The sequence below is a fragment of the Macrotis lagotis genome, chromosome 4, assembly GCF_037893015.1.
Source record: "Macrotis lagotis isolate mMagLag1 chromosome 4, bilby.v1.9.chrom.fasta, whole genome shotgun sequence".
Lineage (NCBI taxonomy): Eukaryota > Metazoa > Chordata > Mammalia > Peramelemorphia > Peramelidae > Macrotis > Macrotis lagotis.
The window spans coordinates 250,293,041-250,309,280 of NC_133661.1; the positions used below are offsets into that span (position 1 = coordinate 250,293,041).

At 43.4% G+C, this 16,240-nt stretch overlaps 1 protein-coding gene across 2 annotated transcripts in view; it reads left to right on the top strand.

The window, feature by feature from the left end:
- Positions 1 to 15,786, top strand: part of LTBP2 (latent transforming growth factor beta binding protein 2) — a 188,010-nt gene extending 172,224 nt beyond the window's left edge. Inside the window, exons 19-35 of one of the 2 annotated variants that reach the window (XM_074235724.1) lie at positions 1,080 to 1,199; positions 1,892 to 2,014; positions 3,091 to 3,216; positions 3,969 to 4,091; positions 6,504 to 6,629; positions 7,066 to 7,188; positions 7,906 to 8,037; positions 8,138 to 8,263; positions 9,254 to 9,397; positions 9,741 to 9,932; positions 10,076 to 10,159; positions 10,798 to 10,926; positions 11,624 to 11,761; positions 11,850 to 12,014; positions 12,234 to 12,515; positions 14,100 to 14,249; positions 14,641 to 15,786. In XM_074235724.1, coding sequence (XP_074091825.1) covers positions 1,080 to 1,199; positions 1,892 to 2,014; positions 3,091 to 3,216; positions 3,969 to 4,091; positions 6,504 to 6,629; positions 7,066 to 7,188; positions 7,906 to 8,037; positions 8,138 to 8,263; positions 9,254 to 9,397; positions 9,741 to 9,932; positions 10,076 to 10,159; positions 10,798 to 10,926; positions 11,624 to 11,761; positions 11,850 to 12,014; positions 12,234 to 12,515; positions 14,100 to 14,249; positions 14,641 to 14,786 — 2,429 coding nt within the window. In that variant the 3' untranslated portion in view covers positions 14,787 to 15,786. The remainder of the gene's footprint in view (positions 1 to 1,079; positions 1,200 to 1,891; positions 2,015 to 3,090; positions 3,217 to 3,968; positions 4,092 to 6,503; positions 6,630 to 7,065; positions 7,189 to 7,905; positions 8,038 to 8,137; positions 8,264 to 9,253; positions 9,398 to 9,740; positions 9,933 to 10,075; positions 10,160 to 10,797; positions 10,927 to 11,623; positions 11,762 to 11,849; positions 12,015 to 12,233; positions 12,516 to 14,099; positions 14,250 to 14,640) is intronic. The other variant, XM_074235725.1, reaches the window with a different exon arrangement.
- The last annotated feature ends 454 nt before the right edge of the window (positions 15,787 to 16,240 follow it).

The window sequence follows — 16,240 nt, forward strand, 5'->3', positions numbered from 1 at the left end:
ATAAAGTGCCCCTTTAAATCGATTAGTTTTTTAAAATACCTTTGTATATAAAAAAAAGTATTCCATCCATAATCTTTCTTGAAATGTTATTTCAGGCTGTGTCTGCTCAAGACATATGACATTCCTTTCTTATAGGCAATGTAACACAGCCCCTGGAGTTGATGCCTAGAAGATTAGTAAATTAAAAGTTGCATAAGTTGTATTTAAAATTGGGGTGGCTGACCTAGCAGTGGAGAGTGTGACTATCTAGGAATCCCTGGAACTTATAATTTCATTTGTTGGTGCTGTTCAGAGCTTTTGTTAGGCTATCTATCTTAGCCTAACTACCATGCAAATAACTAACCTTCCAACAGATTGAAACAAGCCTGTCATATTAGGCAAGCTATTCATTGATCTCCACATTGCCAACCTTCTAGTCGGGGTTGACTGTTACCCTTGTCAAATATTACTGGCTAAATTAAGGTATCAGGGGGCAGCTAGGTGGCGTAGTGGATAAAGCACCAGCCCTGGAGTCAGGAGTACCTGGGTTCAAATCCGGTCTCAGACACTTAATAATTACCTAGCTGTGTGGCCTTGGGCAAGCCACTTAACCCCATTTGCCTTGCAAAAAACCCCCCCAAAAAACCCTAAATTAAGGTATCAGATACTTGTGGGAGCTCCATCTTAAAATGCACCTAAGTTAGACCTGTATTGGGGGTGATAGGCCTAGCTGAAAATAAGACAGTTCTGGATGAACATTTGGGAACTGAGGCAAGTCCCAAATTATTCAGTCAACAAGCACTATTAAACTCTTAATATGTATCAGGTATTTTAAGTATTTGGCATACAAAGAAGACAATGTATTGTTCCAAAGAAGCGCACATTCTAATGGGGAAGACCACATGGAAATTACTCAGTATATATTATATATACATGTGTATATATAATATATATACAGTAGATGGATGGTCACCTCACAAACTCATCTCAGCTTCCAGTGGCTCTTTCTGGCTAAACCCTCACCCTAGGCCAAGGATGTGAGTGTCAGATAGGCTATAGATCTAGCAGATCATTGAGTGGGTCCCCTTTTTATTTTGCAGATATTGATGAATGCCGCTATCCCAGCACCTGTCCTGAAGGAAGCTGTGTCAACTCCCCTGGTTCCTACACATGTCTGGCTTGTGGAGAAGGCTACAAAAGCCAGAATGGACGATGTGTTGGTAAGGAACCTCTAGCTGACCATGAAATTCTTTGGTCTGCCCAATCAAGTGAAATGAGAAAGACATAGAATGGAATGGTTCAAAGCAGATATGGATTTTAAGTTCATCAAAGGAGAATCCAGAGAGGGGCAAATATTTCTCCAACCTCCATCCCTACCAGTCACCTCAGAAAATGCCTCAAGGGACTCCCTCATCTCAGCACTACAGATAGGACAGCTTTCAAAGTCTATCTCCTTCCTTTCTTTCCCTTGCTCCTCAAGATCTGGAGGACTTGGTCTCATTCATTCATTTACTGACATGTAGGTTGCTACATTTAACCAGGTGAGACTGAAGTGAACATAAAAGGGTTTGGACAGTCAAAGATATAAGGAAATTCTTCCTCTCAGAGGATACTAGTTTCTCTGAAAATGAACCCTTGGACCTTCCAGTTGAGACTTGAAGAATTTGATATTGGGTATTTAATAACAATATATGTACTTATATTTATGCTTTCTATATTTTTGTATATACTTTTTGGTTCTCCCATTATAAGGTTATGAGTAGAGATTATTCTCTAGCACATGCCTGGCATGTTGTAGATGATTAATATATATATATCTGTTGATTGATTGAAACACTCTAATTTGACTGTCTGATGCTCCATGGAATGAAGGAGGTCCATATTCCCCTAAATTCTGACTCCTTTTCTCCAGATGAGGATGAATGCCTGTCACCAGGGATTTGTTTGCATGGAAGGTGCATCAATATGGAAGGTTCTTTCAGATGTTCCTGTGAACAGGGCTTCCACACCACAGAGGATGAGAAAGATTGTAAAGGTATGGAGATACTAGCTACTCCACTTCCTCCTTCCCATGAGCAAACGCCAGAGTAAAGAAGAGATTTCTCCTTGGGAGAGGGAAGAACAGCTCTGAAGAACCTTCTTCTAGGGACAGAGGCTCCACTGCATCCATAATTCTATAAATAGGCCTTAATCCATACCTTCATGCACCCTTACCTATTTCCCTTCCTAAATCTTCCATGAGGCCTAGTGGCAAAAAATTTATCCTATCTTCTTGCCCATTCCCATTAGCTTGTCTGTCTGTCTCTTTCTCTTTCTCTTTCTTTCTCTCTCTATTTGCCTCTCTATTTTATTTGCCCTGAAAGGAGTCTTCTAATTAGGAATTCGATGACCTATTTTAGACCTGGATGAATGTGGCACCCAGGATTTGTGCCCCACTTGTTTCTGCCTCAATATTGAGGACTCATTTTCTTACTAATCCTTTGTAAAGATGGGTCAGTATATGAAGATATTTCCTGTGGAAGGTGTGGTGATATCATAACATACTGGAACTGGAAGTCTTCCCAAAGGCCAGGTCATCCATTTTCCTGTCTCTTGTCAAGACTGTATCAGCTAAGGTCTTTCCTGAAAGTCTTGTGAAAAGATTGGAGGCAGAGAAGTCCAAAAGTGACTGTGAATGATCATCCCTAGAAAAATGTGGTTGGTTCGGCCAGAAGCAATGGGAAAAAGGGGACAGCAGGCATCTGAGAGTCATCTGAATCCCCAGATCTTTGAGACAGAGATAGATGTCCTTGGGGAGAAGATGTTGAGGCCAACAGGAAAGAGGGGAGCCTTAGAAGTTCCAGGAAAGGATGGATGGATAAATAGATGGATAAATAGGTGTATAGATGGGTAGATGGATGGGTAGATGGAAAAGGAGAAAGAAAAAGGAAAAGAAGAAAAGGGGAGGGACTGGGTCTTCCTTTTCTGGGAAATTAGTCTTGGATTTGGTTTGTGTAAATTGCCCAGATTCATATATTACCCATTTCTAAAGGACCTGAAGTGAATCCTCTACTGCCCATTTAGCTGGCTGAATAGGATCCTCTGACTTGTGCATCTGCCTGTCTATCACAGATACAGATGAATGTGCCTCTCCTGGTGTGTGCCTCTTTGGAATTTGTTCCAACACCATTGGTTCCTTCTCTTGTAATGCCTGTGACAAGGGATACCAACCAGATGCCCTTGGCCATACATGTGAAGGTAAAAGCTGACTATTTCCTTCTGAAACTCTTCATCTCTTCAAAGACTGGACTAGGCTAAACCAGCTAAAATAGTTATATCAGTTCCAGAGGGCCTATAGGTTGACAGGGAAGGGTCAGGTTTAGTGTTACTCATCAATGAGGGTAACAAGCTTTGTTTTCTATGATTCAGAAGTGTAAAGAAAGGACAGTTCACCTACCCCTTTGAGAGTACTCCCAATCCCAATCCACACACCCCTCTAAAAGTCCCTCCTCAAACCTTTACTCCAGTTTTCTCCTCTTTCTTCCTGTTCAGAAGACTTCTATATCCTTCCAGATGTACACATGGTCTCCAATTCAACCCAGATGAAATGTTCCAACAATACCAACCCTCCAACCCTACCTGCTTTCTCTATAATGGTTCTTCCTTTCATACCCCATTTTTATAATTGTTCCCTTTTACCTTTTCCTACCCAATTTTGTTTTTTAGAATTATCCCACCATACACAACTCAGCCCCAACCCATCTCTAGGGCTTGGGGAAGGGGGGGGAAGAAATTTACATAATTTTGCTGTATATTTAAAGCGGATAGCAAGTTGCATATGGCAGATTTGCAGTTTCATGTGCAATCATCCTTTTTATTGTACTGTTTTATGGAAACGTTATTTTGTTACCTGAATTAAAAATAAATGTTTTTAAAAAGAGGGCACCCTCTCTTTGGACCTTATTGATGGTTTATTAGCTTCAAACAATCTTTCCTTGTACCCTCTGCAGATGTGAATGAATGTGAAGACCACCAGGCCTATTGTGTAGGAGGAGAATGTAGGAATACCCTGGGTTCCTACCAATGCCATTGTCCACTGGGCTTCCAGCTAATCAATGGCACCATGTGTCATGGTAAGTCACAGCTGTCTCTCCTTGTGTGATTTTGGTTCTACTACCTCTGTGTCTCAACCCAGTATTAACTTTCCTGCTTGAGAGGGAAGAATGTATACATTTAGATTCCTTCAATACCATTTTTAAAACCTCCCTACTTAATAATTACCTAGCTGTGTGGCCTTGGGCAAGCCACTTAACCCTATTTGCCTTGCAAAAACCTTAAAAAAAAAAGGAATAGATAAAATTATTTACTAAAATTGTGAATGAGTCCAAGCTGGAAGGGATAGCTAGCCTATTGGATAAGAAATTCTGGATCCAACTTGACAGGACAAAGCAAGGGGCAGAAACTAATCAAATGAAACTTAATAAAGACAAATATCAGGCCCTACCTTTGAATTCATAAAATCACCTGCACATAATGCATAATGGAAAGGAATGATTAGACAATAATTTTCATAAAAAAATGCTTTGAAGGAGAGCAGCTGGGTGGTGCAGTGGATAGAGCATGAGCCCTGGAGTCAGGAAGTCCTGAGTTCAAATCCAACCTCGGACATCTAACTGTGTGACCTTGGGCAAGTCACTTAACCTTATTGCCTTGAATCCCCCCCCCCCAAAAAAATGCTTGGGGGGTTCTGTGGACTAAATATGACAATAAATCAATAGTATAAATTGACAACTTCTCACTCTCCACCCTACAAAAGAAACTGTGATATTAAGCTATTATGGAAAATAGCATCTAGAACTTGGAAGCTGATAGTTTTGCTGTACTCTAAACAACATGTCAGACCATATTTAAAGTCTCATGTTGGGGCTGCTAGGTGGTGCATGGATAGAGCATTGGCCCTGGAGTCAGGAGTCCCTGAGTTCAAATCCAGCCTCAGACACTTAATAATTACCTAACCGTGTGGCCGTGGGCAAGCTGCTTAACCCTATTGCCTTGCAAAACAAAAAAAAAAACCCTAAAATAAAAGGCCATCTAAAGTCTCATGTTGAATGGTACATTTTAGGGATAATGTTGATAAGTTGGAATGCGTCCAGAGCAGGGTCAACAGGGTGATCAGGGGATTGGAGACCAAGACATAGGAGGATCCATTAAAGGCAATGAAGATGCTTAGCTTTGAGAAGAGGAAGCTTGAGAGGCATGTGATAATGTCTTTAGGTTTTTTGAGCTTTTTTGCAAGGCAATGGGGTTAAATGGCTTGCCCAAGGCCACACAGCTAGGTAATTATTAAGAGTTTAAGTCCAGATTTGAACTCAGGTACTCCTGACTCCAGGGCTGGGTGTTCTATCCACTGCGCCACCTAGCCACCCCAGATAATGTCTTTAAAGAAAGGTAGCACAGTGGATGGAAAACTGGGTCTGGAGTCAGGAAGTCAAGTTCAAATCCAGCCTCAGATACTTCCTAACTGTGTGACCCTGGGCGAGCCACAATCCCATCTCCCTCTGTTTCCTCATCTGGAAAATGAACTGGAGAAGGAAATAGCAAAGCCCTCTATTATCTTTGCCAAGAAAACATCAAGAGGGTTGGACATGACTGAGAAGACTGAACATCAATGGGGAAGAGAGAACAAATGGGCCCAAGCAGTCTTAATGACCCTTCCACATTCAGTTCAACAAACATTTATTAAGCACCTCCTCTGTACAGGATGAGCATACAACTACAAAAGTCTTCACCTTCAAGGAGCTTACATTCAACTGACTATAATTATAGAGGCAACTAGGTGGCACAGTAGATAGAATATTGGATTTGGAGTGAGAAAGACAAAAAAGTTTGAATTCTACTTCAGATCTTTGTTAACTGTGAGAATTGAGGCATGTCCCTTAATAGTGTGACTTTCCTCATTCGTATAATGGGGATAAAAGCAATGCCTACCTCATAGGGTTGTTTTGAAAATCAAATGTGCTTACATACTAGAAAAGTACTCTGCAAATGCATTCCAGACATTGGGAGAACACTTGACCCTTTGTAGAAAAGCTCAGAACCAGGAGATGGGCCGCACAGCAAGGAGAACAGCAAGAATTGCTCAAAGTTACTAACCTCACTCATTCCTCCAGTGTTATCTAAATCCTGTGGCAAGATAAAGATCAAGATGACTAGAGATAATCTAGGATACAGTGGATGACCTTAGCCTTTCTAAATGAAGATCTTTCCCAGGCAGGTGTCAGTCTGTCTGACTTGATTTTTCAATAACTGGTTCTACTTCTATCCCAGCGCCAAGTATTTTTGGGTATTTTTATTTGTGTATTATTTGTGTATTCCCAGCACCTTAATAAATATTTGTCAAGTGGGAAAAGATGTGTGAACATTAAGAAGAATGAACTTTGGTGACTAAGATCCTCTATAGGCAGCAAAGAAAGAAATCCGTGGTGCCTACCCCTGTGGCAGTGCAGGATTCCAGTAACTTATCCATTGCTTATTTCCCCCTACAGATCTAGATGAATGTGCTGGGGAGGAAGAATGTGCACCCCATGGAGAATGTCTCAACACCCATGGGTCCTTCTTCTGCGTCTGTGCCCCTGGCTTCTCTAGTGAGGATGGGGGCACCAGCTGCCAAGGTAAGTGGCTGTGAGGACAAATGGAACTGTTATCTTTCAATTCAGACTCTGGCCCAACTGAGAGAGTTCATTATCTTGGACAGATTGCTAAGATCAAAATAGAGCCTGGGCACAAAGAGGCTCAGAAGCCCAGACCTTAGTTGATATGAGTTCTCTGCCTTCTTTACCTTTACCCATCCCATTGTATTGGGGGGGGGGGGATACAATCCTCTCCATCCACTTCTGCTTCTGATTTGTTCAGGCTGCTCCTGTTTGGAGAATTTCAGCTCTGGGCTTCCCTATCGTCTCCCCTGGCCTTTTCATCTCTACCCCAACTATTCCTTGCCCATTGCATTGGGCACCCCAACCTGCAGAAGGAATATCCCTGGGAGGAGGCAGCTGAGAAGAGACTTGGCCTTAGGAAAGGGCGGGAGTGCTCATTGGCCTTCTCTTTTAGATGTGGATGAATGTGCAGACATAGCCAGATGTCTGGGAGGGCAGTGTCTGAACACAGAGGGTTCCTTCGTCTGTGTGTGTGATAGTGGGTTCCGGCCTTCTCCAGAGAATGGGGAGTGTGTGGGTAAGTACTGGCCTGGCCCGGCCTGGGCCACAATAATTTGTACTTCTGTTTGGCTACAAAGAAGAGTCCTGGACCTGGCCTCAAGATATCTGAATTTAAATCTCACCTATGATATTTGTTACCTATATTACCATAACCTTTCAGAGTCTCAGTTTCTTCCTCTATAAAATGGGTCAATCATTATTCCACCTAACTCATTCTTATAGGGAAAGTCCTGTCTAAATGTGAGATATCATTCCTTCCCCTTCTTTCCATTCTCTGCTCTTTCCTGATTCTGAGAGGTATTGTAAATTTAAAAGGGTCAGAGATGACAGATTTCTAACCCTGGGTAGTTCCTAAGTTCCCATGGTCATTAGAAGTAATTTCAGTTGAGCAGAAAGGACTTATTGAATATCCACTATAGTCACAGAACTGAGATAAGTAAAAATTTCCTGTTCTCAATAAAGCTTACAGTCTAGATGTAATTTTCTTTGTAAAAACTTTTAAGTCCTTTCATATATTTATCCTTCTAAGAACTTATGGAAGCCCTGTGTCTAAGGAAGTTTTTCCCCAGTAGGTAAGAAAGGTGACTAACATGACCATACTTAATTAGAAAAGACATGAGTCCCTGTAGGTTTAAAAAGGTAAGTGATCTTGACTTTCTTGGATCCTACCCATATAAGCTGGAACTGATTTCAACTTCCCTTCTTCCTCCCTTGGCTCCCGTGTGTTTGACAGATGTGGATGAATGTAAGGACTATGGAGATACGATGTGCGGAACCTGGAGGTGTGAGAACAGCCCTGGATCATACCGTTGCATCCTGGGCTGTCAGCCTGGCTTCCACATGACCCCAACAGGAGACTGCATTGGTAAGTCAGGGCAAGTCCATGTAGGCCAGGATCTGGGACTAAGGTCCAGGGATAGGAATGGAAGAGAAAAAGGTCTCTCTGCTTATCTTCCATCTCCCAGACATAGATGAATGTGCCAATGAAACTTTATGTGGGAACCATGGCTTCTGTGACAATACTGATGGCTCCTTCCGCTGCCTGTGCGATCGTGGCTATGAGACTTCATCTTCAGGCTGGGACTGTGTTGGTGAGAATCCCACAGTGACAGGCCCTTCCCTCCCCTTCCTAAAGTCTTCAGTATCCTGTGCAAGGTTGAGCTCCTGTGACCTTCTAAATAACTCTCATGATATTTAAATAAGTCTCCAGGAGGAAAAAACCCTGAGTACTCACCTGCTCTGTGCTTAGGACTATGGGAGGAAGAAAAGGCACATTGTCCTGCCCCCAGGAGATGATCTTATGGTTGGTGATACAAGCCAGCAACAAACAAGAAAAGAACCTCAGCATATAATAAAGGACTCTGGAATTGGGAATCAGATGACCCCTAGTTCAAACCTCAGCTCTCTCACCATCTGATTATATGAATTTGGGCAAATCTATGGATTCTCTGGGCTCTGGTTTCCCTCCATCACTAATAATTTGTGATTATAACATAATTGTGTGGGAATTGGGAAGGTTAATCAGAAGCTTTCATGGAAGAAGATGAGGTTTCAGCTAGGTCTTTAACCTGACTCTTTTCTATTGCCCAGGGGTTTCAATGATGTAAGGGCAGGTGGTTTCTGCCATCTTAAGACAATTTGCTTTAAAATTTAATACTTAGAGTCCCCTAGGGAAGAGAGCAGATTTTAGTCTCTTTTTTCTCCTTTTCAGTCCACAATCCTGAGCACATTTGAACAACTCCCTCCATTCTTACACACACACACACACACACAGACACAGACACAGACACACAGACACACACACACACACTCTCTCTCTCTCTCTCTCTCTCTCTCTCTCTCTCTTTCTCCACAAGTCTACACATTCATTCCCCTATCACTCCCCCCAAGACCATCCTGCTTGCATGCTTGTCCTGGGGACTAAGACTGTGGTGAAGGTGAGTTAATGGGCATGCCAGATTGGCTGGAGACAGAAGTCAGGACCCAAGGGAGCAGGAGGACTAGAAGGGATCAGTTCTTTGCCTCCTGCAGAAGCTGCTTTTTTCCTTCTCTCTGTCATTAACTATCCTTATCTTGTTCAGATGTGAATGAGTGTGAGCTGATGGTGGCAGTGTGTGGGGCTGCACTCTGTGAGAACGTGGAAGGCTCTTTCTTGTGTCTCTGTGCCAATGACCATGAGGAATATGATGCACAGGATGGTCATTGCCGCCAGCGAACAGTAGGAGGTAAGGGATCTGCTCTGTGGAAGGGCAGGGATGAGTATGGGACGAGTCGGGGGCAGGGAGAGGTTGCTAGTTAATGGCAAGAAGTACTCTAAGAGTCAAAGAAAGTAGTTTTTCCATCGATTCTGGAGATCAGGCACACACTCAACCTAACTCTAAGGATTGTCCAAGGATTGTCTGGAAGATAGATTATTTTTGAATCACAGTTTGCTTCAGGGCAAACTTATAAGAAGTTGAAAAATAACCAAATTAAATTAGACCCCGTAGACCTGCCCTAGATGTAGTGTGATCTTTCTGGTTGAATATGGGCCATGAAAGGATACAGACTGATTTCCATTCAATATAGGTCAAGAAAACATCGAGGAGCCAACTGGAGAACACTTCCCTGGACCAGAACGCAAACTCTGCTACTCAGGACCAAGCAACCAGTCACCCTGCACCAGCATCCTGGGCCGGAACACTACACGGGAGGAGTGTTGCTGTACCCAGGGAGCCAGCTGGGGTGACAGCTGTGACTCCTGCCCTTTTCCTGGCTCAGGTAGGGGCTCCTGGAGCCAGCAAAGGAGTATGGGACTCAGGGAAAGCCTGGGAATTTGCTGGGGGATGAAACAATATGAGCAGGAAGTAAAGTAAAAGCTTTCACTTCATCTGAATTTTGACTTCTCTACTACTTCTCCCTAGTGGAATTCAGTGAGATCTGCCCCAGTGGGAAGGGCTATATCCCTGTTGAAGGCACCTGGATGTTTGGACAAACTACATATACTGGTAAGGTCTTGCCCTAGTACTTCCTTCCTCTATTTCACCCTTGCCCATTACTATGTCCTGAACAGATGCCAACCAGGGTTTTGACCAATTCCGTCAATAATAGTCAATAAACATGTATTAAATAAATTATTTGTATATACAAATAGAAACAATATAGTCCCTGTCCTTGAGGAACTTACAGTCTAAGAGAAAAATGCATGGAAGGAAGCTGGAAAGTGGAAAGGAAGATGGGGGGAGAAAATTTTTTTTCACTCCCTAAAGACATTAGCTAAAGGCATTATCAGCTGAGCATCCCCAAGGAAGTGTAGAGCTCCCAACTCAACTACAGTTCTTCTGTTGTCCCCTTCAAAAGGGGACCACAGTTACCTTCTTCCCTGTGTTTGTTCCCTAGATAAGAATCAGTCTAGGTCTGCCATCTCAGAAGCTACTCTCATGCTTCCCACTCATAGCCACACGTGAACACAAGGGAAGAGGAAGGAAGAAAAGAACTGACAGCATCATGTCATCCTGCCTGACTCTTCTCTCTCCCCACCCCACTCCAATGAACCCATTACTGATTGTAGGGAGAGCAGTCCCAGCATTCTAGGAGTTTAGGTGGGAGGGACCCTGTCCCTGATGGCAGCTATGTCCCCATTCAGATGCAGATGAGTGCTTGATGTTTGGTCCAGAGCTCTGTCACAATGGCCAGTGTCTCAACACAGTACCTGGATACATCTGCCTTTGCAACCCTGGCTATCATTATGATGCCTCCCACATGGAGTGTGTAGGTAAGATCTGACCTCTTCCCTAAGCTGTCTGCCAGCTAATGGCTCACCATTTCCTTGCCCTGAAATATCAGAAAAATTTGTCCTTCTCCTAAGGAAACTGATATCTTCTCAAGGAAAGGATCTTTCCTACCGGGGAGATAACTGATTGGGATCCCTGACTGGGTTAGTGGCTAAGGTGAAAGGATTCTCCTGGGGCCCTATTTTATGAATAAAAGTGACAGGTTTAACTTTGTGCTAGAATCCTCCTAGAAGAGATAGATCCCAATGGGAATAATCTCTAAGGTAGCTATATGGAATAGTGGGTAGAGCATCAGGACCTGAATTCAAATACTGCCATGGATAAGTATTATGTGACCCAGGGCAAGTCAATCTCAGTTTCCTCATCTGTAAAGGAAATAAAAGCAGAGATGTTCTGAAGATTAGATGAGAAAACATGTCAATTGCTTTGCAAACCAAAAGTTCCAAATAAATGCTATCATCATCAATCATCATCATCATCATCATTCATGTGGAAAGAGCCGAGACACCAGTCTTCAGCTGGGATGTGAAGAATGAAGAAAGTAGAACATCTCTGTTCTTTATTCCTGTTCTGTGCCTATTCTATGCCCAAGGTCATTTCAGAGGCCTTGTTGACCCTTCGTTCCCTGTCTCCTCCCCTTGTTCCTACCACCTAGCCTCTTCCCTCTCTTTCCCACAGATCATGATGAATGCCAGGACACAGCCTGTGAGAATGGGGAGTGTGTGAACACAGATGGTTCTTTCCATTGCTTCTGCAGCCCCCCACTGGTCCTGGACCACAGCCAGAGGCGCTGCATGAATAGCACGGGTAGCATGGGTAAAATCGGCCACACATGGGCACCATGGGAGCTGAGGCAGGGAGTTAGATGGCAGGGGTCATTCGATAACTCTTTGTCCTTTGGCAGACCTCCCAGACCATGACATCCACGTGGACATCTGTTGGAAAAAAGTCACCAATTATGTCTGCAGCCTGCCCTTCCGAGGTCGGCGCACCACCTACACTGAGTGCTGCTGCCAGGATGGCGAGGCCTGGAGTCAGCAGTGTGCATTGTGCCCCCCCAGGAGTTCTGGTAGGAGAAGTGGCAGCTTCCTGGATGGTTTAGGGAGAGAGGGAAGGCTAGGAATCCATAGACCTGAGCAAGAGACAACAGGATAGAGTGATTAATAAGGATTTCAAGTCACATGAATATGCCCTCTGTGGTCTGGGGCAAAAGAGACCAGGCTGAAGGTCAAGTGGGCATTACTTGCTCTAAATTTGTATTCTTAGCTTTTCTCTCCTCCCTGAACAGAGGTCTTTGCTCAGCTGTGCAATGTGGCCAGGATAGAAGCTGAACGAGAAGCGGGCCTTCACCCCCGGCCAGGCTACGAATATGGCCCAGGACCTGACGATCTACACTACGGCCTCTATGGTCCTGATGGGGCCCCCTTCTATAACTACCTGACTCCTGAGGAGGGTGTTTCTGAGCCCCCATTCCTGAATCCTGCCAGCCATCCAGTGCCCAATCTTCCTGCCCCTGAGCCACCGCTACAGCCTTCAGAAGTCCAACCCCATGAAGTGGACAATCAGCCAGGTTTGGGCTACCTGCATGTGGCAGGGGTGGGAGGAGATGGGATCAAATGCCTTTTCCTATTTCTCTCTTCAAGCCCAACTTGCTCACTTCTTTCCCTGAGGTTAGAAAAGGGAAGCCTTGCTTCACTTCTGAGAATCATAGAAGTCAAAGAAATTCCACTGGAAAGGACCCAGTGCCCCTTACTCTTTCCCAGTCTTTGTTTCTCATCTGTAAAATGAGAGAAAAGGATTAGAAGACAGGTCATGACTAAGAGTCCCAGGATTCATTCCTTGACCCTGCATACCTCTCATGAAGCTAATCTTAAGGGATAGGAATCTCCATGATGCAGTCACCAGACATTTAATGAGCAACAACATTAGACTAACAACAGTATATGTTTTAGACTCTCAAGCACCTACAATGCATAAATATGCATGATGTGGTTCTTGATCTCAGTTAACTTACATGTAGGATTTTGTATCTGCCTATGCATGTATGCAGATAGTCCCTGTGGGTCCATTTCTTTTCACTCTTCCTAAAGACTAATGAATTAATAATTCATTCATTAACCACTTTGCTATATGCAAAGCACAGTGGGGTATTAACAAGAAAGACTAAGAACCTAGGCAGCTGGTTAGGGTCTCTTTGTAGTTATTGGGGGAATTAAAATTCAATTAAAAATTAAATTCAATTACAATTCAAATAAACCCTCTTGGTATTTACAATTTGGAAGGGGGGTAGGGGGGATGTTATGCATAATCCTTCACAGATGTAATACCATCAAAAAAAAAGATACTAACTATAAATGAAAAATAGGATATTGTCAGAGAGAGAGATACAAATCAACATGGAGTTGTGAAAGAAAAATCCTCTGGCTCACCTTTGAAGGTTTGGTAGGGAGATAGGAAATTCCTGTAATAGGAATACTAAGAACCATGACAGGGAGGTAGGAAAGCATGTATTCAAGACAAGTCTGACTCTTTGTGGCCCCTTTTCTTGGCAGAGATACTGGAGTGATTTGACATTTCCTTTTCCAGTTCATTTTACAGATGAGGAAAATGTGAGATAAGGCTTAAAAGTAGGGGAGGATGCCTAGTGATGAAAAGTCTTGAATACTCTAAATCTGAACCCCCATGTCTCCAATCTTCTGACTACCTTAGGGAGCCTGATCTCAAGGTCTGCTTAAGACTTCCACAAAGTAAAAAAAAAAAAAAAAGACTTCCACAAAGGATTTATATCTACATAAACTATATAAATAGACAGAAAGATACATATTTTAAACAGAACCAAAATACATCTTGGTATTTTTTTTTAATTTTTTAAGGTAGTGGGGTTAAGTGACTTGCCCAAGGTCACACAGCTAGGTTAATTATTAAGTGTCTGAGGCCATATTTGAACTCAGGTCCTCCTGACTCCAGGGCCAGCACTCTATCCACTGTACCACCTAGCTGCCCCTTCACTTGATATTTTTGGGGAGACTTTGTGACATCCCTGAAGATCACTGTTAATGACTGTTCTGAAATATTGTAAAAACAAATAGGAAATCATTAGAAGAATGGAGTGGTTTATATGTCCTTTTTCTCCCTCCATCCTCTGACTCCCCAGGGAACTATGACACCTTTGAAGGTCTCCGAGCAGAGGAGTGTGGTATTCTCAATGGCTGTGAGAATGGCCACTGTGTCCGAGTAGATGAGGGCTATACCTGTGATTGCTTTGAAGGCTTCCAGCTCAATACAGCCCAGATGGCCTGCGTAGGTAAGTTTAGAATGTGATATTGGGTAGAGAGTGGAATGCCCATGGGAAGGGGGTACTGTGGACATGTCATGGGGTATTAACAAGAAAGACTAAGAACCTAAGCAGCTGGTTAGGGTCTCTTTATAGTTATTCAAGACAATTTGGAGCTTATGGTGATTCTACTTGGAATCAGTCAGCTCCAAGTGCTTAGGGAGTTCTCTTCATGGAGATTCTCAGAATGACTAAAAAAAAAAACCCCCAAGATTTCTATAACTGCTATTTTAGGGGTTGATACAGGACTGTTGCCTTCAAGGGGTAGTATTATTTTCTACATTTAAAGGAGAAAAGATAATCTAGGGTTTGTTCACAAAGATCAGTGAATCCAACCCTTGTCTTATCTATTTTCTTGAAGATGTAAATGAATGTGAGGACATGCATGGGCCCACAGCTCTCTGTGCACATGGTCAGTGCAAGAACACCGAGGGCTCCTACTACTGTCAATGCTCTCGGGGTTATGTGGCCATGGCAGGTCCTCCCCGCTGTATCCCCAAGGAATAGTGAAGGACATCACTGGCAGCCACCTGGAAATGGCCCACAGCCACCTGCAAGGGCCCTGAGGAGTCTTTCCCAACAAGGAAGATACCATGATGGCAGCAGTAAGGGGGCTGGAGGCTCTGCCCCCAACAAGCCTATTCATCTCCCGACATCTCTCATGGCTTAAGGTCCCCAAGAAGGGTCTGCTTCAGTCATGAGTTCCCAGCTTGGCTCAAACACCACCAACTGCTTTGATGCTTCAGCCACTGGTCATGGGGCCCATTTCGTTGCCTTTCCTGCCTTGCCCTGTGATACTTGCTGAGGGAAGAAGCTGTTCTCTTCTCTCCAAACTGTACATATCTGCAGGGTCCTTTAGCCTCACACTTAGGCATCACATTCCAGCTATGATCACGTGCAAAGGAACCCACAGCTGCGAAAGGGGCAAATAGCTCCTTCAGAGCCCATTGTACTGGATGGGGATTAGAGTTGCTGATGACTCCAAAGCCCCTCTTTGGAGGACTTCTGTCTCTACTAGGCTGGGCTGGGCCCTTCTTTTGATGTATCTCCATTCTATAGCCAGTTCTGTAACCCCAGGTGGGCAGCAGATACCTTCACCACAGAAGAAGCAAAACTGGAGCTGGCCGCCTTGTGCACAGGAGATGCAAGAGAAGGGAAGCAAAGACAGATCAAAGGAAGGGATAAAAGGGGAATCAGAGAAGGGCAGAAGGGAAAGAGAATGGAGAGGCAGAGGAAAAAGAAAGAGCCAGAATTTTACATGAGTCTAAAGGAAACATTTCAGTGGCTTCAGCTTGGTAAACTTGCATCTCCCAGCAGGTCATAGTCCTGTGGGCCCCAGTAGCAGAGCTGTTGCAAATTGCTCCCATCTCCAACAGACCTTTGTAAAATACATGTAGCTTTTTATAGGAACCAAACCTCTCTTGTGCTCTCCTTTTTTGAAAACCAGTTTGATGAGTTATAAATAAAAAGGTCTATTTTCTGGCCTGTGGATTATAATGTATGTGTTGTGTATTTTTTTTAACCTCTGATTAAGCAATTTAGCTTTCAATTATTTCAAACAGGTAGTAGATGCCTACCTAAGTGCAAGACACTGGAGCTGAGAAAGATTCAAAGCTTACTGAGCAGGGTGGAGCAGGGTTAATGGAAGCAAGGATTAATGAAAGCACAGGACACATTTGGAAATCTTCATTTCAAGCTTTCCTAGAGTATGGTATGCAGAAAGGGAAGTAGTATGTCATCAGATAAAATTTTCAATTTCTGCTTTGAAACCCTAGTCCCCATGGAAAAATGCAATTCTTGACAGCTATTTTTTGTTTTGTTTTAACATCCAGATAAAGGGCTTTAATTTAAGCCAGCAATAGTTGAAGAATATGTCACATTCAAACTGATAGAGACATAAAGAAATCCTTATACAATTGTCTGCAATCTAAAACCTTTCTGGTAAAAGCCAGTAGAAATGT